General features: G+C 27.6%; 1 protein-coding gene across 1 annotated transcript in view; it reads right to left on the bottom strand.

Moving 5' to 3' along the window:
* Window positions 1-23070, bottom strand: part of Cbp53E (Calbindin 53E) — a 74445-nt gene extending 51375 nt beyond the window's left edge. Inside the window, exons 1-2 of the mRNA XM_089224959.1 lie at window positions 22918-23070; window positions 15692-15887 (exon numbers count right to left, since the gene is read on the bottom strand). Of these exons, the coding sequence (XP_089081085.1) occupies window positions 15692-15875 (184 nt within the window). The 5' untranslated portion in view covers window positions 15876-15887; window positions 22918-23070. The remainder of the gene's footprint in view (window positions 1-15691; window positions 15888-22917) is intronic.
* Between the last annotated feature and the right edge of the window lie 2891 nt (window positions 23071-25961).

The raw sequence follows: 25961 nt of genomic DNA, 5'->3' as shown, positions 1-25961 counted from the left end.
TAAATGATTTTATTTTTACCCGTTCTCTCTTTTTTTTCTTTCGAGCTACGGGTGTGTATTGATTTATTATATGTATATATATATATTTCTAATTATTTTAAATTTTGCCCATAAAATGCGTTATAATTTATTTTAAACAATTAATTTATAATTATTCTATTCATTCATTTATTTTTCAACGAGCTGAATGTATAATATTTTAGTAATTATAATAGATAATTTTTTTTTCTTTAACGTTCATTTTTTTTTCCAAGAGTGATATCAAAAACACATTTATAGACTGGAAAAAATTCATTTCAGTCGATAAGTATCGATTTATATTAACTTGCCTCATTAGTTTGTCATCACGTTTAAGTTCAAATATTACAAATAATGATAATGATAATATTTAAAAGCATTACTGTAGTGTTATAATATGCCATGTACAGTAATCAGTAGGTAATTAATAACCGCAACAATGCAAGATTTCGTTTCATATTATCATCGTCATGTTTTCGAAATAGGTTGATTTGACAACTATAAAATTCCGGGTTAACGTTGTGGTATTCGCCTGCAACGCAATCTCCGAGTGGTTGACGCTGATTTTATTGACTCGACAGAAGTGACATTTGTTTTGTGTATTTATATAATATCATTAATTTATACACGCATACCACTTATTTATAAAATCATGTAAAAATCGGACTAGCCAACCCAGCAAATAATCCAGAGTTAGTTATTTTAAGTCAACGTTAAGCTATATGTTAATAATGAACAACTTAACAAAACACAAAAGATTTATTAAACTCTTAAAGCTGGAAGTAAGGTGCCTACGCAGTATAGAGAATAATGTTAAATTATCTTGGTTGGATTTTTTAAAATTATCTACTGGGTAACACTCGTACACATAAAGTGATAGTGAAACTTGTATTTCTGGTTATTAAAAAGTAAATACTAGCTATACCTATTTGTACAGAACTATTCAAATCAAAGTTCTTAAAAAATTAGTTTTTTAACTAGGTAGGTAATATCCTATAGTTAAAAGAATTCTGAAAACCTTTGTATGGTTAGATTAGACACAGAGATGTGTATAATATTTATGTCATGGATGAGATGGGTCGTATTTTGGCATCAGTAAACTATGGCGTACGAGAATACGATGATTTCGATTCTCAATCTAGTTAAAATCACTTCAAATTTCCTGTGCCGATCGAGGTAGGAAATAGATCGTGTTTCTTATGCGCTGCAGTTTCGTTTAATAGTTTAGCATATTATAATAGAAGCTTAGGCACACGTCAAACGATTATTTCTAGTTACTTATATTGATACGTACATTTTGCGATGGATTGCCTATAGGTATATATATTATATACATGATAATATATCATGGTTTGTACGTCAATAGCGATAAAGTCGTGAAATAAATAAATAAAAGGGGGTTACATGTATAACACAACGCGTTAACTATTAAATGATAAATAGGTAACATAAGATGTATGGTTTTTTAAATGGATTTGTTTGAATTTGATTTAAAAATAATAATTCATGTATTTACATTTGATTTATATAATAAAATATAAATACATAACATAGCATACATTGATAAATATATGGAATAATTGTTTTTTGATAATTTTTTGACTTCCTTATCGTGTATCTATTATTTATAAGTTTATTTCTTAATATAGAAAGTATTATATTTTGGAGACTTATACATTTGTTTATATTATCGATCACTGGCGTGTGTATACGACGGTGGTTAAATTGTAACTAACTATATAATTGTATAAATTAATAAATTAACACATATTTGCAATATTAATTTATGCCATTTAGACGGTTGGGTACATTTTTTTCTCACTCGTGTTTTCCTTTTTAATCCATCATTTCCGAGAAAATGTGGTTTCAAATATATATATTATTATTTATCACATCAGTGAATTTTGACGCAACCCACACTTTGCACGTTTTCAGAGTCTTAGTTTTACCATTCCTTTATATTTCACGAGAAATGAATGTATTGTGCTCTTTGGATTTGTGTGTTTGTATGTATGTCTGTGTAACACACGCCCTAGCGAAAATGTGTGCGTGTGTGTATGTAAGGTTAAACTTTAGACAAGTTACTAATGGGTTCTTTCTACAACACATTTTGCTATTCAATTTAAAAGCGCTGACAGCTTAAAAACCTCACTAGATCATTAAATCATGGGTTATTAGAATTAGAAAATAAGTTATCTTTGATAAGGAAATATCTAATATAAATATATTGTTAGTAATATGAAATAATTATACAATGGCTAAAAGTTTTATATTTTATTGAAATTAATAGCCAACATGAAATAATAAATTAGGTCTATTGTTTGGTGATTTGATTTAGTTTTGCTTTGAAGTGTGATAACATCCAAGTCAAAGTAATTTTATTATAAAATATAAATCTTTAAATAGGTTAACATTTGTTTTGCAGTGATAGTTATAAAATAATATATATATATATATATTTTAAACTTCAATTTTTTGAACAATTTATGCTTGACGTTTAATTAAATTATTAAAATAAATATATATTTAAAAAATTAAATTTTTAAATATAAGTTGCTATACTTTTAAGAATTTTATAATATTTTAATAATCTATAACAAGTGGCTAGAGATTTGTAGCCACAAAATTATTTATTATTTTTATGATTCACTTCGAAGATGACAATATTGTGATGCGTTATTATTTGGGCAAGTTATAAACTGAAGTGAATTTTTATAAGTCCTACGACAGAATATATTGAATATCAATAGACAATTTTAGTGTTTGTGAGACGCTATTTATGAATGTCAAATATTTTCAATACTCCATTGATATATTATAATAGCGATTGATATGGGACATAATATTATTTCCGAACTTGTGGTTAGACGGCGTGTAGATTAGGCAATTTCGCTACATGCAGGAAAAGATTATCTCTTTCAACAAGTAATAATAATAATAATAATAATAATAATAATAATTATTATTATTATTATAATTGAGGCTGGGATTTTAATGCTATTAAAAAATTCCTTTAAAATAATGCTTTTATGACCTAAAAACTCGTACTGAACGTCGTACGATATCATCGGACATCGATTTTAACGGCTTAAGATTATTTAACAGGAAATGCGGGTAGTGGTTACTAAAACCTTGTCCGATAATATAATACGAATTACGAGTACCTACCTACTTATAATCTGTTATATTTATATAAAAACCATGTTGGTGTAAAAATCTTAAAATAAAATTTCAAATTCATGCTTGGTTTCCAAAAACTCAAAAAATACTCCAAAAACTATAAAATCCCCTAAAAAATTAAGAAAATAACCTAAAAACTAAAAAATCTCAAAAAATGCAAAACACTTTCTTATTCTCATTCATAAGTACATAGAACAAATATGTGACCATCAGACGACCATCGCACAGTAAGCTTTGGAAAACAATGCAAAGTGCATCAAAATCCGAGCCCTAGTAATAATAATAATAATAATAAATAATACTAACTTGACATCGGCGTCATTCTTCTCAAAAAAAAAAAAATATATATATATACATATATAAAGTTAAAAGCAAATAAGAAAATATTATAATTGCAATTTTAAAAGTAATTTTATTTTAAAACTTTATTCAAACGATAAACGATTTATTTTTCTAAAGCTCTATATTATTATATTGTTCTACTTGGTATTTTTTACTTAACAGAAATATTTTTAAAGTGCTACCAGACTTCTACTATTAATACTAAAGTTTTATTATTTCCTTTTATGTATCGTTAAGAAAATTTAATTATAATTATTTTTTCTCTTACAAAAAATACTAAATACTTTGTTCAGAAAAAATTATTTTTAATATATTATAATTACTATAATATTATGTACCTACTTGACAATATTTTATCGTTTTTATAAATAAACAAGCCTACTGTTAGTTGTTGTTATAAATAATTAATCCATAACATAATAACGTTGTTTCATGTTTTATACAATCAATAATGTACATATCTAACAAAAAGTATTCTATTTAATTTCAAAATCTTATAAACTTACTAAAAAAAAAAGTATAAACAAAATATTTTGTTGTTTTCATTATATTTGTTTAATTTCAATTTCACTTTCAAATACTAAAAACCATTAAGGTAATATTACATTTTTTGAAATTATGTTTTTAATTAAAAATTATGAATTCATATTATAAAATATATTTTAAATGTGAATATTAAAAATATTGTTAAACCCATAAACACCTGTATATCATATTCACATTATTCATTTCCGTAATTATAATAATGATAATGAATGTAATTATAATTATCATTATAATATAGTTAAACTAACTTTTTATATAAATAATATACATATATCAAAGAAACATTTTTTTTTTATATATATATATATAAAATCATTAAGAAAAAATAATAATTATTGAATTCAAATGTTCGATCAGTTTTCTACTAGTACTGTGCTATAGTTTAATGTATATATGTATAGTAATTTTAATAATAAAAAAAATATATTAAATATTGAGAACAACTATTGGTTCATTCATTATATTCATAATATATATATATATATATATATATATATATATTATATTGTTTTTAGTTATCCTATGCCTGGCAATTATGATCATTAGCTGTTTGTAAACTAAGAGCGCGTACGCAGCTGCTGAGTGTAGACACTAGGTCACACCAAGCTACTATAATATATATAAATAAAAATATATTACGTATTAGTAAATAGGATAAGAAATAATTTAAAATCTGAGTATAAAAAATCCAAACAAGTGATTTTGAATCTTTTATAAAACAAATCGAAAACTAAATGAAACCAATCAAGTTAAGTATTAAAAATTAGCATCTCTTAAAAACTAACAAGTTTTAATACAATTAACTTTAATAAAAAAATACTTGACTCGATTGACTGTCAGGTATGCATATTGTTTATCATAATATTTTTACGTATAACTTACTGATTGATGAAATTAGAATATTTTTCAAAATATATTTTACTTCGTCTTAAAATATGTCTACTGTTAAAATTGCATAATGTATAAAAACAATTTGAAACATATAGTACCTATATTAAAAAAAAATATTGATACTTATAGTGATATTTCATAGATTAAAATGTTTGGGATAACTGTACTACTTATAAATTGTTATGTTGGATAAATTATAATATAATACTTGTGTAGAATTTATGGGTATCTGAAATTAGTGAAGCAGGATTCCGCAACCAACGTGATGCCAAAACAATGTTTATATAATTAATATATTATATCATAATTTATTCGATGAATATGGGTGCTATCGATGCCTATCCCTTAATCAATATTATTTTCAAATTTCACATAATTAAAAACATGCATTTAAAATTTTTATAGTTAAAGTTTATTAACTATGTATATAAATTAAATAGTCTAAGAAAATTCAAGTAATTTTTTTTATTATTATTTTTTTACAATATCATTTACTATCTGTTACTAATTAGAACAATAAATAAAATAGAAGAGTTTATGGCTTGGATAAAAACTGATTAAAGAAACCTTCTATTAAAAATACTTTGTCGGTTATCTACTCATATACCTAAATAGGCATGTACAATGACATTATACTACAGTTACATAATAGATTAATATTTGCTAGGTTAGTAGATCACGACACCACCGCTGTTTTAGTCTTTTTCTGGAGTTCCCTGTTATACTTTGTACGCAAGTCCTTTACTTAAGGGATTGGTGTGGTTTTGGACATTTAAGTCGAATCACCTGTAAAATATTTTAACTACATCGTGGACAAGCGAGATGATTAGATCGTTGTGTAAGCTCTGGTTGGATACATAGAGTGGCGCTTTTGTTATTGCACGGAGGGTTTTGGATTGGAAACGATGAATACGGTTTATGTTTGAGATTTGTGCAGAACCCCATATTTGGATACCATACGTCTACATTAGTTTAAGATACAGTTTGTATATTAGTAGCTTGGTTGATAACTATACGTGGCTGGAGGTTAGGAGAGAGCGGAGAAGACGAAATTGATTGTTTAAGGATAAAAGTTTGTTACGAAGATGAGAAAACCAAGTAAGACGTTGATGAATAATAATGCGTATAGATAGCGAGTGTTCCAAGTGGTTGGCAAGATTTGCTTATTTAAAATAATAGGTGGGCATATTCCCTTCCTAAGAATGAAGGTTAAGTTATTTAGATTCATTTAATTTCACACTCCACTCCTTTTACCATTTTTTGAGCCTTTGAGGAACGATAGATTCTTGGATGTGCGAGGAAGCAAACATATTACCTGAAAAACCTAAAAGAGTTATTAAAATAATCAACATAAGTTAAGATTTTGAGCGAAATTCTAAATTAGCTCTTACTAAAAATTCATTAGAAAACCACGACTAAAAAGAATTTCAAAATATCGAATATTAACAATATATAAGTAGGAGTAAAAAAATTGCTCACATTTTTATTGTATACTTATTTGATATAGAAAATAATTAATGAGAGTTTCGAATATTTTGCATTGATACTTTTCAAATAATAAAAATAATAAGTTCAACATCGATTTTTTGATATTCGGGCGTGTCGTAAATTGTAGCTGTTATTCGTGACTATTCCTTAAGCATGACACGAAAACGTGAGAAAATCAAATAATGACCTCTTTAAAGTACAATACACATCCAATTTACTACCGGGAGCCAGATAAATATAAAGTGAACGAGGCGCTCCTTATTCTAATTTGAAAATAAAAATAAAATAATAACAACTCAGTGACGAAAAAATTTTGGTTAGTGCATTATTACAGTATCTAAAAAATGTATAGTATAATTGCATTTAGTGGCTGAACGACAACATTCTGCTTTTCACATAATAAATTCAGTTTTCGTGATAAGCAAAATAATAATGTCGTCTCTCGCAGTAATTGTAATACCTATACATTTATTATTTTTCCTTTTTAGTCCAAAAGCTTTTATAAAATATATTAATATAATATGGGGCACACAGATTGTTGAAATCGTCAGATTTCATTACGTGATACACATAAATAATATTATGGTTTGATAATTTAATGGTTTTGGATTAAAATGTTTTAATATACCAAAATATGTAGGTAAAAGATATTTGTAATAAAATGAAAAGTTTTACATTGTACGCTATTAAAGTTACCTAAGTGTTATAAATGAAAAATAGGCAATCGTGAAATACGAATTAATCAATATTGTTTTATACGTTTGCGTGTATTAATATAATATAGCATTCATCATAATTTAGTGATTTACAAATGCGCTCAGCATAGTAAATAATGCATAAACTTTGAAGTCACGCCCGATGTGTTTATTCGTATTTCACACTCCCAAAATTATTATTATTATTATTTTTAATAATCAAATCCCCAGGCAACATGTGAAATTGGAAATTCTAGACCGTTAAATTATTGATAATCACGGCACTCGTGAACTGAAATTTTGAACACTTTTGAAATTTATCTTATATATTTCTTTCAGCTCCTTGCCGTCACACCTGTGAAATGTCTTTTTCAGCACGTCACTCAAACAATTTTAGATATCCGAGATCGATAAAAACATGTTGTACCATTTGACATTGACACGTAAAGCGGTTAATTAGCTGATCCGTTTTGCCACGTCTCTTGGGTTATAGTTTGTTAATAAATCGAATATGTACATTATACTTTTGAATATTAAAAAGAATTAATATTAAAATTGTATTAAATATCGTACAATAAAACGAACATTTTTTTTTTCGACATCTCATAACACAGTTATTTTTCATTGCACTTGCTTATAGCAAAATTCATTGGTTCAAAGTGACATTATAATATAATATACATAATATTATACAATAGGAACTTTCATTTGTTCGTATAAATTCAGACTAAGCGATACCCGGATAAACAATTGATCCGGATGTTCGTGAGTTATTCAAGGGTTTTCGAATGACCAAGTCTTAATTAGACTCTACTATTCCTAAATTCATTAATTCTAATACCGTACTATGAGACAAAAATAAACAAAATAGTAAATGTGCATAATATATTAATATAAAAGTTATCCGAAAGGGTCAAGTTGATTAAATAAAATTACTCATTAATTAAAAATATCATCAGAAAGAGGAGGTGAACATCGTCTCAGATAACGAGTTTGTCGTAAATAAATTTGTTTCATATATATTAATAAAATGTTGTTCCGGCAATTTATTTCAGTCACTTATATTAATGGATTAATGTGCCACCTGCCACACATATATTACCACGTTCACCGGACACTGCAAGTATCAAATTCCTACTAAATATCTAATAGTATACAGATAATAGAGCAAAACCCACTGTTATTGTTATTTATTTTCCGGTAGAATCTCATCGTTAAAATGCTTATATTTTATTTATTTAAAAAAACTGTAGGATACTCCACAAAATTTCAATCATAACATTAAAAGCATAACTTATATTAACATGGTATGTAGGCAGTGGCGCAACTAGGATCTATTTTCAGCAGGAGTCAATCATATAAAAAAATTGGTTAACAAAAAAAAGGTGTTCAAATTGGAATATTCTACTTTTAAAAATAATTTTAATTCACGAGCGTTTCATATTAATATTTATATTGTCGCTTAAAAGTGTCGTTGCCAATCTCAGTTTCACAACTTTTCAGGAGAAATAAAAAGCTGTTTCACTTGCTAGGCATTTTGAAAGTTAGTTTGAACAACTATAAACTCTGAAATGTGTACTGCGACTTTCTGTAAAGTTATTTTCACTAAAAATGAGTTTTTACTAAAAATTCATAAAAATTGTCTAGTCAAGTGATGGTATAATAGTCACATTTAGACAGATTAAGTTATTTGAGGTTGGAGTTCTTTAGATCATGATATTTTTAATCAAAATAGATTTGTAAGATTAGCCTTGATGGAGTGATATTTTTATTTTAGACAGATATCTAGATATCTGAGATTATTTTACTTACCTTAAAATTAATAACACCGTCTAGTGCTTTTATAAGCTACAATATATTTGTATACAGACAATTGAATCTGAAACCTCGGAAAATATGATGTGGTGTGGACTGTGTGGAGACATCGTCATATTTACTATTTAAAATAATTATTAATCGGTAATACTAAATAATTTCATGAGATGTTCATACTTGGATATAAATCATATTACCCATCAACTACAAACAAAACCGTATTGACATCATTTTTATAAAATAAATATTGATTGATACAATATTTAATTGTTTGGTTTTGAATGAAGTTTTTAATTATTAACTCATAACTGTCTATTTTACTATATAATTTTATAGCATATCTATTTAAAAACCTTATAAAACTGTTTTTATTATATACAATGAACGACAGTAGATAAGTACATACACAGTATAATATAGCATTATATTAAACGAGGTTTATACAGATATCCTCCGATTGTAAAATATTGGTAACAGTGTATATTTTAGTGGCAAATTAGCTCACAGTCATGCTGGGAAAGATGAAAGGCAACGGACTTTCATGTTTATTTTGTCTTCGGTTCGTGTTTAATGTATTGTTATTGTAAAAAAAATTGTTTTTACTTTACAAGTTAGTAAACTCTAATTTTAATAAGACGCTCATTGTTTTATTATTTACAAAACGTTATACCTTACCTCCTCAAACCAGTACATCAAGTAGAAGTTAAGTGAATAAAAAACATTTTATTTTTATTTTTTAAGTTGAGTAATGATCTTACTAAAAATTATTTTTCGGATTTATTTCAAGAAAAGTGTAAAACGATTATACCCGCACTATAGTGCAACGTGAATCGATTGCTAAATGTGCTTTGTCTAGTATTTTTAAACTAGTTTACAATACTAACAAGTACGTAGTCAGTAGGCTATTTTATTTTTTAAGACATCATTGTGACGATTTCAGGCGAATAACACTAACACACGTACAATTACCGTGGAAACTATATATATCAGTGTGTACATATATACTGCGTCTGCCGCCATCAAAGTTTTTATCGTTTTCGTGGCATCGTTTTACGAAATCCGAATCTCTTGGGGAATCTAGTACAACACTCGTGTTGTAATACACATTGCGTTGGACACGCATATTATTATAAAAAATGTGTTTAATGCTATACACCGTATATATTCATTTTTTTAATTTCGCATATCTTGTGCCAAGTACCTGTCTTTTGGTATTATTTATGTTTTATATCGAAGTGCCTATACTTGCTGCGCTGTTGCAGAATTTATATATTACATTGTATATATTGTGAACATATATACGCGTGTCTGAGTCTGACAAATGCACTCTTTTCGACATTGTTATGATCGCGTGTATTTTTTTTTTCAATTTATATTCTATTATTAAATCATGGTTTTTAAACTTGTACTAACTGTACATTTTTTTTTTTTCGGTGAAAAATAATTCAAATATTTGTTTGTGTCGAAATTGTTTCTTTTAAAACCAACAAGAGAAATAATTATGACATTATATTATTGTACCAATGTAGTACAATATACTATTATTATTATGACAACTGTTGTAAATAATTTCCATCTAGAAGAATTGAAATGGTTATTTTACGCTGTTGTTATGTAGGGGGGTATGAAAATACCCTCTGTTATGGATGAATTCCATAAAATTCAATTAATACGATATTTTGTTCACTGCGTGCATTTACGTGAAATGTGGAAAAAATAATATGCGATGTCACGGGGAAAAAATGTATTTTATCATTATGACACACGGATTTTAGAATTATCGGAATTATTGTAATAGTATCTGAGCATTATCGATTTAACAGTTTTCTGATGTCGGGATACTCGTAAATTCGGGTGTTTTGAATTATGGCGTTGTTATTATTAGGACGGCAGACAATGATTTATCGCAGAAACTAAAGATGGTTTGTGGTTGAGGCGTATTATATTACACAGTGGAATAAGATATATGTTTATATTGCAACGGCATGATAGAATTTAAAGTTATATTCATTTTTGTTTTGTATTTAAATTCTAAATTTCATTGTCTTAATATTTTAGCCAACCAAATGATCTTTTAATTATTTCTTTCAAACAATTAATTATAAACCAAACAAAATGCTTTTAATTTATTCACTATAAAATGTGTTTTTATTTTCGATACGTTCGAAATTTCTTCCATCGCCTATAATTGCACACGTTATAGCCATTCAAAGTGTAATTGTGAATGCATAAAAGGATACAATTAACTACATAATCATTGAATGAAACTATTTAATTCGGTGTGTAAAATTTTCTATATTTTTATAAATAGTATGAACTTATTTAGAAAGTTGTATGACTCACACAGTATTTACACTTAGAATACAATCAAAATGACAAAGAATCAAAAACAAAAATATAATTATAACCAAATATAATTTACAGAAAAAAATAAATGTTATTAAGCTTTTATTGTTTAGTTATATATATTTATTTTTTTCTATTTCCATTAGGAATATTATATTATGCAAAAGTGTTTTTCTCAGAATAAAGTTCAGTCGTTTAAAATATAATTAATTAAGAAAAAAACATCAAAGTTGTTGTTAATTATAGGGCTCAGAGCATGTTTTTTTCTATTTATCAAATTTAATACTTACCTCGTTATGAATATTCTCCTTCTACTTAATCAAATTGTATAATTTTTATTTTGCATATTTTATGGTGTTAAGATATTATATGCAAATTTAATTATTGAGGTACATATAGGTATATAACCATCATAATAGGTATTATGTATATTTAATTTATTTTTCATGTTCGTACATTAGTACCATTTGTATTATTTAAATAAATATATAAATCTTAGGTTTATTACATGTATTATAATATAGGATTCCAATGTGTTTGTTTATTAATTTATAACCCATAACAAACTATGATTTTAACTATCAATTTATTATATCATTTTTTTTTTTACTCCTATAAGATCTGATAATTTTCAAACATTTATTCAGTGTTATAAATAATTAATTTGTTTTAATTACAGATAAAAATATGGATTTAAATAAATATAGATTTCAATTCATGTGTGCACATTTTTTTTTTAGGGGTGAGGAGGGTAAAAGTGGTAAAAGGTAGAAGTGCATATTTAACATTTATTAATGCATATATATTTGAATGTTTATGAGTGAATAAATGCATATTCAATCAATGTAGATAATTTTTACTTTATTAGCATCTGAGCCTTAATTATTAAGAACATATTTTTCTAAAGTGAGATAATTTTGATCGATGGATTAAAATTTGACTGATATTTTACTCTATAATCTGGGTGTGAATGAGGGTAATTTTTATATTAAAATTACAAATAAATTATCATATATAATATATACATATATAGAACACGCAGACCTTGCAGCTGTTAAGATAAATAATAAAACAGGAAACATGGTACCTACAAGGTATTTGTTTTTTTCGATTATGATAATATTTATCAATTTTAGATGATAATATATAAATGCTTTTAATTATTTTGATATACATATATTTATATAGTATAGGTACCAACTCCCAGCCAAAGCAAAAACATACATACTGTAGTGTTTACAATGATATTTTTTCTGTACTTTTGGTTTAATTAAAAATAAATGTTTGTCGACTCTTTTGAAGTGGTATTTGTTTCATGCCACGATATTTCATGAACAGCTAAGTGAGAATTATATAGAATAGTATACAACTGTGAAGTATGTTTTGACTATTATAATTGTTACGAAACAATGTCGCGCTCTTATCGTCTGTATCGTCAATTCTATATTATCGCGCTTCGTTAAACATGAAAGTTTCCTACTATCTAACATTGGTATAATATTATATTATATTTTGATTGTAACTTAACTTTTATCACGATTAAAAATTGTACGTTTAAACGCATCGATCAATTTTCGTATATGTAAAATAGTATCTAAAATTATTTTTATTAAATAGAAACTACCTACTATAATAAAGGTTATCGGTACAACGTATGTACATAACATAATACATATTTTATGAAACACATTAATGCTGATATTAATGGTATATTATAATATGTTGTATGCATTATCTCAAAAAGTATAAGCCTTAAGTTTTTTTTTATGTCGATAATTTGAAATCATTAGAATATAACATTTTTAAATCAAGCAAATATTTTTTGTCCTCATTCATGGAGTTTTATTAATGTTTTTTTAAGGACAGCAATGACAGCATATATCATTAGTTTCATATTTCAGGACAGGATATTATTCTGATATTCTCATCATACAAAAGTCTAATCGATAATCTATAATTATTAGTTGGTTACAGAAATAGGTTTTTGAAGTTTTGATGAGTGGAGAAGTCAATCAACATTTTGCGAAGTATCTCTGTGCAACTATATTTATTTTGCTCATCTCAATAAATTATATATAATTATAAATAATGTCAAAGATTCCATTTTAATATACCTATATTGAAATATTACCAGAAAAATTCTTCTTTTTAATATGTCAAACAAAATAAAATATGAAATTAAAAATGTAGGTCGTTCAAAAAAGTTCAATCGTTAAACATTGTATACAACGATAAAAATAAATTTTTCTTCCAAAATGTAATTATGTAATGTCTTAAAATTGCACACTGTACAAATAAAATATACAACGAAATTATTACTTACTTTTTGAAAAATTTAATCTTTACATGTTTCGAAATAACCATCTTGATACCTATATTATAACTTATAATGATAATTTAATATATACGAGTACACGCTTCAAACACGTTTGATCACGACAATAGTTACAATAAAAGTTTGTAATGTAAAAATCCGTAACATAACATCGAGGTATTTTAAACGCAATGACAAACGATTATTTTTCTAGTCTTTGCCCGTCGTTTTCCACATCGTTATGAGTCAACATTACTATAATGACTATTATTTTTTTTTCCAAGTTATCAAGTTATCAATTTTTTACTTTGAGGGAGAGAAAGGTTGGTTTGAAACACATGCACTTCGTAATAGAACGAAAATGGTTTATTATTATAGTACATTATTTACTAGCCACGACAATATAGAAAGGTGGCTACCCATCCGAGAGCTAGTGACGTCGGTCGATGCTTGATCACAGAAGTCGGAATACGTTAAGTGACTGCGGCCAACCACCATACCACACCAGGCCCCTATAATTATTATTATTTAACACCAAAAAAACATCATGAAGTTACGACCCGGAGACTAAGAGATCACCGCGAACAAACGTAGCAGTTCAACTCGGCTATATTGTCGCAGGATTCACAATAATAGTTGTGGCGTGTGACGTATTCTTTTTAAGCACGTATAGACAATTACATTTTTATCGTGTGTCTCCTAGTCCAGCATCGGAGTTACTGTCGAGATGGCTTAATTAATTTAGGCACTCACGTCCAGTCCGCCCACTCGCCTCGCAGGTGTTGACAGTCTAGCAAAAACAACAGCGGCGTATATAATATATTATATAGGTACCTACCAACATCAGGGACCGGAAAAACGTCCGATTCGTATTTGCTAGGACCGCGTCGAAATTAGTTTGGTCGTTTATTAAAAACACTGTAATCTCTAATCGATGCGCGATGTATACATGTATTATTATATTATATCGATTCGCTGTAAATTAATATCACCCTCCCCTCATCCGCACCACCAAACTCGTCACTATACACAGTTCCTGAAGCTTTTTACGGCCGTACACACAACCACCCACCTAGCCACTCATATGTATTTTTATTTTTATAGCATATTATATTATATTATATATATATATATATATATATTATGTTTATTATGTACAGTATACACGTCATAGTTACATTGTTACATTACAGGTTCTGGGGCTTACAATTTTACTATTCATGTAGATAAAACTGAAAATTTATATATTTTAATATCCTCGTGACTGTAGCCAAAAAAACGTCACGCGGCTAATAAAATATGAAACTATATAGTATATTATTATTATTATTATTACCTACACGGAGTTTGATTCACTGTGCGTGCGCACTCTCATTTTGTACTAAAATGAAGTATTTGCGCATGTTTTTGATTTCCGATTTTGAAATTTTTTAAGTATATTCAAACAATTAAAAAGCCAAATACATTCATGTATTTGTATAATGTATACCCTTTTCCAGGTGTGTACCTCGCACCAAATATCCACTAAACTTAAATAATTTATTTTTCTGGAATTCATGGAGCCCGTATTATTACTTTATTTTAGAAATCACGTGTGATAATATTATATAACTTTGTATCTATTTTTTGCTGTTAGTTTGCTTTTATAATTCTTAGTTATTCATTAAGAGGACGTCATACCCGCATGTGTTGGTCACCGTCTTGCAATTGCGTAACATAAAAATTTTTACGCTCTTTAAAATTTAGAGTAAATTCGCCTCTTAAAAAAATTAAAGGTTATGAGTATTTTAAGATATACAAACAATTTACAATTTTAAAATACTCATAACTCGCTTTAAAATTAAAATATAATAAAAATCCCACGAGAAGCCCTCGATATTAATGTTACCTTTAACTTTTATAAGAGGTCAATTCATTCTAAATTTTAAAGAGCGTACAAATTTCTATGTTACAGAGACAACACATGCGGGTATAACGTCCTCTTAAAAGCACTGACAAAAACTTAATTTTTTTTTAAATGAAAACCTATTGTTATTATTATTTCTCACGATCTTACCGTCCTTGTCGTAGTGGCTCCAGACATCCATGAATTGATTCGCCGACAGTTTTTTCAATTCACGGCTGTGCGGGTCTCTGTATTGTTTCATAAAGTTTGTTGCTTTTTCTAAATTCAATTTTTTCTGTGCTGCCGCCGCTTCCACTGCTGCCGATGCTGCCGATGCGTCCGAAGAGAAACTCATTTTGTATAATTTCTACGAGTACACATCATAGAAATAAAAAAAAAAATTGAATTAATATACAAAAAGCAATATTTTACGGGTGTCGGTTTTTAAAAATATCATTTGTGCAATTCAGATAAAGTTGCGACACGTTATTTATCATAATATATTGAATAAAAATGAAGAAATATTTCCAAAAAGTGAATACTGTCGTGTGCAACTCGTGTTTTATTGTATTTATTATTGAGATATTCGTGTTTATAACAAGTCATGTTATAAATAAAAATGCAAAACTCAAGATGAATAATTATAGGCAACTGAAAACTTTCGGTACCTATAACATAATATAGTATAATAGTATTATACGTTGTATGCTGTGTTAATGATCATCTCATCAGGTTTTGATAATATCTAAAACCACAAAAAGTGATAAAAGTAATTAAACTATTTGGTCCACAGTGATTCTGTTAAAAGGTCAATCTAACATCAGAAATAAATGATTTTTATTTTTAATAAAAATTAAAAACATGATGAATTTTATAAACAAGAAATACTTGGAATATTTCATAAATTGATATTATGTACTTTCATAGGTGCTGCTCGGAAAAATTTTCTATTTCTTGAGTTATCGTTTATAACTTTTGATACGGTGCATTGAAACCAAAAAAAGTTCAGCAGAGAATAATCAAACCTATCGTTTTTCCCAAAAAAATAGACCTCTGTTCATAACATAATTTTCGTCCAAGAAAGTCCGTACCGCGTTATTAATTTTATTATATAAAAGACGTATAAAATTGCAGGCTAAATTCAATTACGCGACCATAATATAACAATGGATGCTTTATTGTTATTCTTTGATCACTGTTTATCTTTTCTTTTTTTTTTATTGATAACAAAGTTATGTCACATAAAATAACAGTTTAAAACAATTAAATGCGAAACAGTCATTGGCCATAATTTATTTATTATTGTTATAATTTTGGTATTTATTTTCGTTATTATTTTTTGAAATCAAAACATTTAAACTCTTTGCTAAATATTGTCATCATTTTTCGTGTGAATAATAATATTAATTGTTAAATCCTCTATTGAATATAAATTTGTAAGTTGAGATAGTAATCATTATTCCGACTGAACATTTCCTACTCCAAACAAATTATCTTTACCAAGTGATTAAATTTATACAATGCATTACCATACACTTCTTCATATATATTATAGAGTTGGCAAACTATTCATGCATAATAATAGATAAATTATGGACGGCTACCAGCTTAACTTAATGCAATTACGGTAGAATAATCTTTTAAAAAGGTTTAATACCTATACAATAATATTAGTATTCCCTGAAAAAATTATCAATCAATCATAATCTATAGTTATAGCCCATAGGTCATTTTAATTTATTATTTAAATACCTACCAGAAAGCATAAAATTTGAAACCTTTGATTACATTTTAATTAGAATATAATATATTTTTTGACCTCCATTATTTAAAATGTTTTTTTTTTAAACAATTTCCCTTTTTCCATATCCCTTTCACAATAATATTATTATATTACCGTTATGCTTATGAGTTATGAGTTTTAATTTAATTTAGATTTTTTTTATTCGTTTACATCTTGGTAATTTCCTTTAATTGAATAAAATAAAATAACGTTAAAACGTAGTAAAGTCATAAACAATGTAAATACATTGTTTTTTTTTTTTTAAATTATAATTATAATGAAAATCCAATGTAAAACAAGCAATATTAAAAATTAATAGTAGGTATGCATACTCTGCGTATGTGCTAGCAACTTAAAACAACATAAATAAGACAGATGTCAAGAAAAGTCAACAAAACAAGTATAAACTTTTTGTATTAACTTGCAAATGTAAATCAATAGTATTTTAAATTAGTGCATACAGTGTTCGAAAAATAGAAACAACCGAATACCGATATCAATTCAGTGACTGTCTTTTATTGATGTTTTTCATTTCGGCCGTTTGAGATATTTTCGATGTGCGGCGCTCAAACGATAAATTCTAAGACGGACGTGTGAATTCAAGTCTCTTTTGACTCGTGGCCATAGATCAACAGGCAATTCATTTTATTCCTTGCGTGCAGAACCTTAGAATAGCTTTTAATGTAGGCTTGTGTTTAACTTGACTCGACATTCTTTACAACACTAACGCGTGCATAATCTTTTTTAAATTTTGACGTAAATTATTATTTATTAACAGCCCAGTGGCTACAGACCATTTTTAAAACAATTCCGTGGGTGGGGCGAAAAAAGGTAAATTGAGGCTTAATGGTTTTCGATGTGTTTTAGACAAAGATGTGCGAATGTTTATAATTTTATGAAAGTGAGAGAATGAAAATTAAACGCTGTCATGTGTCATCGCTGAAACACTGATAAATGATTTCAAAACCATCATTAAAATAATGTTGACATGTTCTGTAATCGTTTTGATGATCCACTTTAGTGAAATATACGTGGTAATAATTAGTGTTAAATGGAGGAGCGATGATGGTATTTGTATTACAATTATGTATACATTGTGACGTATTGTTGTTGTGTGTGGGAAATTATGGAACGAGGGTGTAAGTGAGACATCGTACACTCAGTTATTTTTTTTTTTGATTTCTAAAAAACGTGCGTAACACTAAATTTTCATAATTTATTTTGGAAAAGTAGGTACTCCAAAAAACATCCAAAAATGAATTTTACAGACAATACTTGTACATTCCCTTATGTACATAACTACTTAATCTAATTGTAAGTTGATAATCGTTATTGATGATGTAACAATAAAAAAAAAACACTTTTACTTAGTTTGCATAATATGGGTTTCAAGAAAATATTAAATTCACGGAAAGCGAAAAAATTGTTTTTTTTTTTCATTTTTGATAAGGTTTTTAGTTTTTTTCCACTTTCCACTATCTACGTGAAAAAGATGTTACGGTAAACACATGCAATTTTCGCCATTACATCACTGGATGGTTTGGATGAATACATGTTTATATAAAGGTACTTTTCCGAGCAGTTAAAGAGATGGAACTACACAGGTTGTATATACCAATCGATTTTACATTGAACACAGATTGTACTTCAGTAAGGTCGTTTTAATGAAATTTCCAATAGTTAAGGAAACAACACGTTGAACAATAGCAATCAAAGATAAAAAAAATGTCCAATAAACGTGCACTCCCAATCTCATCATCATTATGGACAATCTATGTTCAAACCGAGGTAATTTTGATTGAATTATAAATTTTAATTTAAAAATGATAAGTTTTTTTTTTTACTGAGAAAATAAAAGTCAGACGAAAAGTGTCTAAAAACGACTTAGTAATATACTTTCCAACTATAATTGGACTGTTATTGATAACACTGTGATAGCTATGCATTTTTTATGAAATTATCACAACCTAATACAATGAGATTCATTATGAAATATTGCTAAACTTCAATTAACTTCTTTGATTTTTAGTTATTGAAGCACAAAGTTGATATTTCTAACAATAAGATCTAGAAATGAGTTACATATATTATACATGATGTATAAGAATTTAATCAAAGAAAAATTAAGAAAATTACCTAAATTTCAAAAAGTAAGTTGCTTTGTGACAAAATAAAGGTATACCTATATTGAGATCTGAAATCGAAACTCATGGTTGACTATGACTCATCATTTCCAAACACCATTTTTTCTCGAAAACTATTGCAATGTTAATCTCGGTATTAATTGATGGAAAGCTCAACATTTATTATTCCAAAAGAGTAAATAATATAAACTTTTAATTATGTTCTTTAATGTACTATTAATTAATTATTTTTACTAGACAAATAAATTCTGAATTTTTGTGTTTTGATAATTTGTATTAAAATATATTTAATTATTATATTCATAATTATTACACATTGTACTAATATACAAATATTATCCGCGTAAAAACATAAAGTAAAATCCATCATTGTTATGTTAATATTTTATTGTAAGTGCTTTGTTAAATAATATAATTTAACTTTATTCTCGTTGATATTGATAGTACAATCAAACAATTATTTTATTTGTTCTTGTGCATTTTCTAAAAAAAATTCTGTTTTTTATGTGAGTACCATAAAATAAGATATATTTTGTTACAAAATAACAAAGAATTCTCCTGTTTTTAATTAAAAACTATTTAACAAAAACGAATTACAGGCTATAATTGCGTGGCGCCCGTGGAGAAGTATCCAAATCTCGTTAAATACATGACTATTACGTATTTCAAGAAATTGTGAACAATGGATGGAATTTCACTATTCACAAATTCAAAAACATTAATTCGTTTTTAAAAGTTTTGTTCAAACTCCAAATTGTAATCATTTTGTTGAACGTTATTGTTACTAATTCAAAAAATCGTTACGTGAGTTACTACGGTTTAATACCCATGTTGCAATATGTTAAACCATTAAATAATTATAATTATCGTATAGTATTATTCCAATCGCATCGTTACTTCAAACGTGTGGTTTGCTTAATACACCAACAAAATATATAAACCGGATAAACCGTTCAACCGTATAATTTTATTCACATTACATTCGGGTTCGCAATGTTCTTTGAAAAATCATGCTCAAATAGGTACCACTCACTACAACAGTTATATCTAATGCATTATGTGTACATCGTTCATAATGTTGAATCGTAAATATAAGTACATATATCGTTATACTGCTGTAATAATAATAACAATATATTGTGGGTCACAGTTGGTCACATCGATTTGTGTAAAGCCATCCGATATTGCGGTCACGTGACCAAATGCAGTCTTGATACGTACACACAAATCCAAATCGAATGTGTATGCATAATATAATAATGACAATATATATATTATATACATATAATGATGACAAAAGCGCGAGCGCAAACACACTCACTGGCGGACTTTAGGATTTAATACTTATTTATATGTATGTAGAAAACACCGATTTACATAAAAACTTATCATAAATCATAAATAATAAAAAATAAACCTATCATAAATCATTGGTCTTCTCCTCCATCACTCCGTCGTCAGAAAGTACCGACCGCCGAGCACTACTCGCTATGTCGTTTGAAAATAATATAATATAATTTAAACTTGTAGCGGCGCGTTGATTGTTTACAGCCGCAATCGTATACTATATAATTCTCCCTCCCACGCGCGACATATCATATCTTGTCAGCGGCTCTTTTCGGAATTTAATTAGATCATTAGGGATCAAAGAATTATAATATAATATACAGGATATTTACAAGATTAAATTAGTTGAAATTTCAATAACCGTAACGCGGAGAATGAGACCGAGACCGAGGCACATACTGCTATGTGAAAAGGAGGTTTGGGAATTTTTATTTAGATTTTTGTCACCATTAAAGGTATACACTATACCTGCGATGAGTTTGAGGAACGCCTCAGTTCCTAGCGCGATGGAAACAATAGAAAGCGTTTTGTTTAGGTACCTACAATCAAATGATTAAAAGCGTATCGTCTATGATAGAGTTGGCCCATATTGAACATTTATAGAGATTTGTTATAAAACAAAAAAAACACTTCTGAATCTCTTGTTCACAATAAACGATTCTCGTAAAGAGAATTTTATAGATAAATTTGATTTTTTCAAAATTCTTCCCCCAGTGTTTTAAAATATCCTGCAGAGCTTCAGTATATTAAAATATATTGTTGGAGTACAATAAAGATCATTCCATTCACACACTAAACGACGCGTAGTACTTATTATGAAGTATTGTAATATCGTGTCAAACAAAATGGTCGATCCGGCGACCGAATTAAATGGCATAATATAATACACAATTCAATAAAACCGCGTTGTAGTATTTATTTTGCTCTTCGGCTGTTACGCTCTGTAAACTCTCTTTAGTCTATCTACTGGCTATATATATATACTATTTGTTCTACGATGACGTACGCAGCAGCAGTCGTGTATCGAAATTTAAAAGGAAGCACAGCTCATATTATATAAATATTATTATGAAAATATACACGTTGGTTTAAATTGTAAAATATAGTGACATGGTAGAGGTATGAGGGGTGTCGAGCGTCCGATTCGTCGCACCGATTTGAGCTCGATCGCAGTTATAAACCGGAAAGCTGCACAAAGGATTCAAAAATATATCAAGGTATTATGGTATAAGTCGTTTGCTGCCGTCAGCAGTCGTACCGATGCGTCAAATTCGATATCTGGGGCTCAAATATTCAACGCGTTTGTTGCGCGCGGCCCCTCCCTTGTATACCTGTAGACCTGCAGTAACGCCGTTAACCCCGAAACTCGTGATATACACAACAAACGTCCAAAATTGGTACACACTTCAATATAAAATTGTATACTCTAGTTTATTATAACATCAAAAATAATGAGTTAATTTCGGCTAGAAGCAAAAATTCACCAACAGCAAAATCTGAAATGCCGGGAAATCAAACAAAAAAAATACCTATACATTTTTCACAATTTAAAAGATAATTTTATTATATTGGTTAATAGAATAAGTTTTTGATTTATAAATATTTGTATTTTGTTCAGGACATTGAGTCCTACTGAATTCTAAATATTTCAAAAATATTAAGCCCATTTGTATGTAGTGCGTTTTTACGTCAACCCGAAAGATTCAAACGTCTGAAAATGGATATAACTACATTATAACGATGTTTATGTATATGTATAATATAATATTTATTATTGTATTATAATGATTCAAGTGAACAAAATTTGAAAAAAATATATTATTATATAGCCACGTGTAATGTTCTAACAGTATTTTATTTGAATGAATCATCATTAAAACAAAGATGATAATAATAATAATAATAATAACGTACATTATAAATAGTAATGTGTCACAAGGGAATGTTTTTTAGATTTTCTAAACACATCTATGGACCGTTAAATTAACAATAGTATAATAGTAACAATTATAATTAATAGAAATTATATCATTTTAAAATATCACGAATAATAATAAGTAATTCACCTACATTTAAGCATAATTTAAGATAATCATTATAATATGTAATAGTTTAACATTTACCTTGTCGAATGGAGGGCAACGTGAATTGAGCGAGAATGTGACAATGGACTGTTGCAGTGGTGCGTGGGTGTTGATACCTGTACTCGTCGCGGAGGACTAAAGCTGTGCTACCACCGAGCACCCCGGCTATTTTGTCGGCGGCGGCGTCTAGCTAGAACGCTTGCGCGGCTCCATAATGCAGCAAACCCTTGGCCCTTTTTCTCTATGTTTTTTTTCCCTGTAAAGTTTTAAGTTTATATACGCGCAGAGGGGAAACAGATCGTTGCAGAATGCCGGTCAATTTTATACATTACACCAAAGCATATGCAAATACCACTGAAAATATAACTTGACCCTAAGTACGAACATTTAAACGAGAAGATTCTTTTATTATTTTTCATATATCTTAGGGCTGTTAATATTTTAATCTACCTACCCGTTCGATGTCTTTCACTACCCATATAGGGTACCTACTTTATTTCAATAGAAAAAAGGTCGTTCGTAGTTGTAATGTCCTAAAGCATTTTCGTCTTTTCGCTCTTTCACTGTAAAATAAATAAAAACGCACCGACTGAAAACTCGAGTGCGCGTTTTCTTTTTCTTTTATTTTAGCGACGAATAAAACGAGTTAAACTAATTTAACGTTAAGGTTGTCGTAAATAACGTATACGTACGTTTATCGATAACAGCTATAAATATGACGCATATATTGCACCAGGTACCTCCCCGACGGCGAGGAATATATTGCTGATATTTCAAATTGTGAGTTTTATTAGAGCGAATTTAATGATGAATGAAAAAAATATTTAAACGCGAAAAACGCCACATGACGTTTATTGAAATTTATTATTCCCATTGGTTTACTCTCATTGACAGCCAGAGGATACATAATGTATGTATGTGATTGATTATCATTTGACATTTTATTTTTGATACAATTTTTTTTTGTACTGCACAAATATTTTAAAACTATGTGTGATTTGATTTCCTATCATTTTTTTTTCAACTCCGATTGTATATACATATTTATTTTAAAGTTCTCTTATATCATGCTGACGCGTTTGTTTTTCAAAATCAATCGCATGATACTAGAACACTGAGGCAGATCGCAAAATGTATAATAAACTGAAAAAAATAAAACGCAAAGATTGACATTTTATATTTTATGATAGTCATATCATAATATTCTTTTAGTTTAGTAGTGTTTTTCATTTTGTATGAATTCGGGCGTTGGCCTTGTATTATTTCGTTCGCCTCGACATAGGACTCTGACATTTAGTTACGGTTATAAATTCATGGACTAGTTACGTATTAACATATTAACAAACAAGGGTACCATGCTACAGTCAGAAATTTCTTATAAACTCAACTCGTTATGCGCGTTTTATAAACTGTTTGACAATTGTGTGAATAGCTTTTCCTTGTAAATAGAAAATTTATTGAGGAAATTGAAAAACTACATCTTGAAATTGTGTATGTCCCATCATTCAGACTTGATTATAGTAACGGATATGAAACTATTTCCGAGTACTCTAAATACCCGGACAAATATTCACAGAAAAGGACAATTAGAACAAAAAACATTATAAATCCCATGCATTCCTCAAGTATCTGAGATATATTATACAAGATGATTCACCGAGGATGTTTTGCCCAATTGTTCTTAAATAATACATTCATTCAAATTTTGTGAGTTTTAAAATACTTATAGGAATACTTAAGAAATATATTATTTTCAAACACAATTTAAACAGTATGAAACATAAACTTCTTTATAGAGTATTTGTTGAGCAGAGGTTTAAGATAAGGTCGATGTATCTTATTTGAAACTCTTAAGCTACAATTTTTGAATTATTTGCATTTATTTACCTACCAAAAATAATACGCATTGCGCGCTTATAAGATATAGGGGGTTTTATTTAAAAATAACACAGTAATTATTATCTATAGATTAACATCAATGTTTTATATAAATTTTCTAAATATTATATTAAGTACTATATTAAGTTTTAGCGTTGCACATATATTAAATATATTATATGTTTGAACAATTTTTTATTGAATATCATCCTCAGTGAATACACTTTAACAACTCAGAAACTACTAGATTTAATTTTGATTTAGAAACAACAGATTAACAATAAAATACGAGTAAAATAAGAATGATTCTCATTATGAAAAAATGAAAATTTTTTACTGCCAAAATATACTCTTTATAATATTATATAAAGAAATCTAACGTATTGTAAATATATATATTTTTATTAATTTTTTTTTTAGAAGGGTATCGTTATTAAAAATAAATGATTCTTTAACATAATCTAAAAATAGTCATATAGCATTGTCTCAAGAAAATATTCTAATATAAATAGTAACAATGAAAACATCATTGAAAAAGTTTTTTTTTTTAAATCTTATTTAGATTTTTAAGACATTTACAATTTTAAATTTTTTCATTCAGTGTATAACAAGTATTTTTAACGAAAAAAAATGTACAGAAAGTTTAATCTATGAATGATTTTTTTATATATATTTTCAGAATTAGATAATACCGAAGAATTTTTTTATAATAATTGAACATCAATCCTTTACCTGACGATTTGTATTTAATCATTGATTTTATACTATGATGTAAATGTATTATAAATTATTATATATGTATGTTTACAATATTAATTTAATATTATTTGAAGGCATAAATTTACATTATATCATATAATATATAAACACTACAATAGTAGGTACATAATAATATAGATGATAATGTTAATCTAATTGAATATAAATTAAATTAAAAATAATTATTTTTATTCTATTTTCACTTCAAAGTTCAAATACATATATCTACTAGGCACTTACTAAGATTTTTTTCAAATCTTTTAAATCGTTATTCACAATTTTTTACGAGCCCTTTAAATATGCGACACAATATACCTACACCACAGAAAAAAAAACTTATATTATTTTTAACCACAAATTACTTTTTTTAATGTAACATGCAATTTTTGCTATAGTAAAAACGCTAAGTACCTACGTGTCCTACGTGTAGTAAATTCTTAAAACAA

The sequence above is a fragment of the Diuraphis noxia genome, unplaced genomic scaffold (assembly GCF_037042655.1).
Source record: "Diuraphis noxia isolate RWA-SAM2 unplaced genomic scaffold, SU_Dnox_SAM2 contig0003, whole genome shotgun sequence".
In the NCBI taxonomy this organism is placed as follows: domain Eukaryota; kingdom Metazoa; phylum Arthropoda; class Insecta; order Hemiptera; family Aphididae; genus Diuraphis; species Diuraphis noxia.
This window is presented reverse-complemented; position numbering and strand designations above follow the sequence as displayed.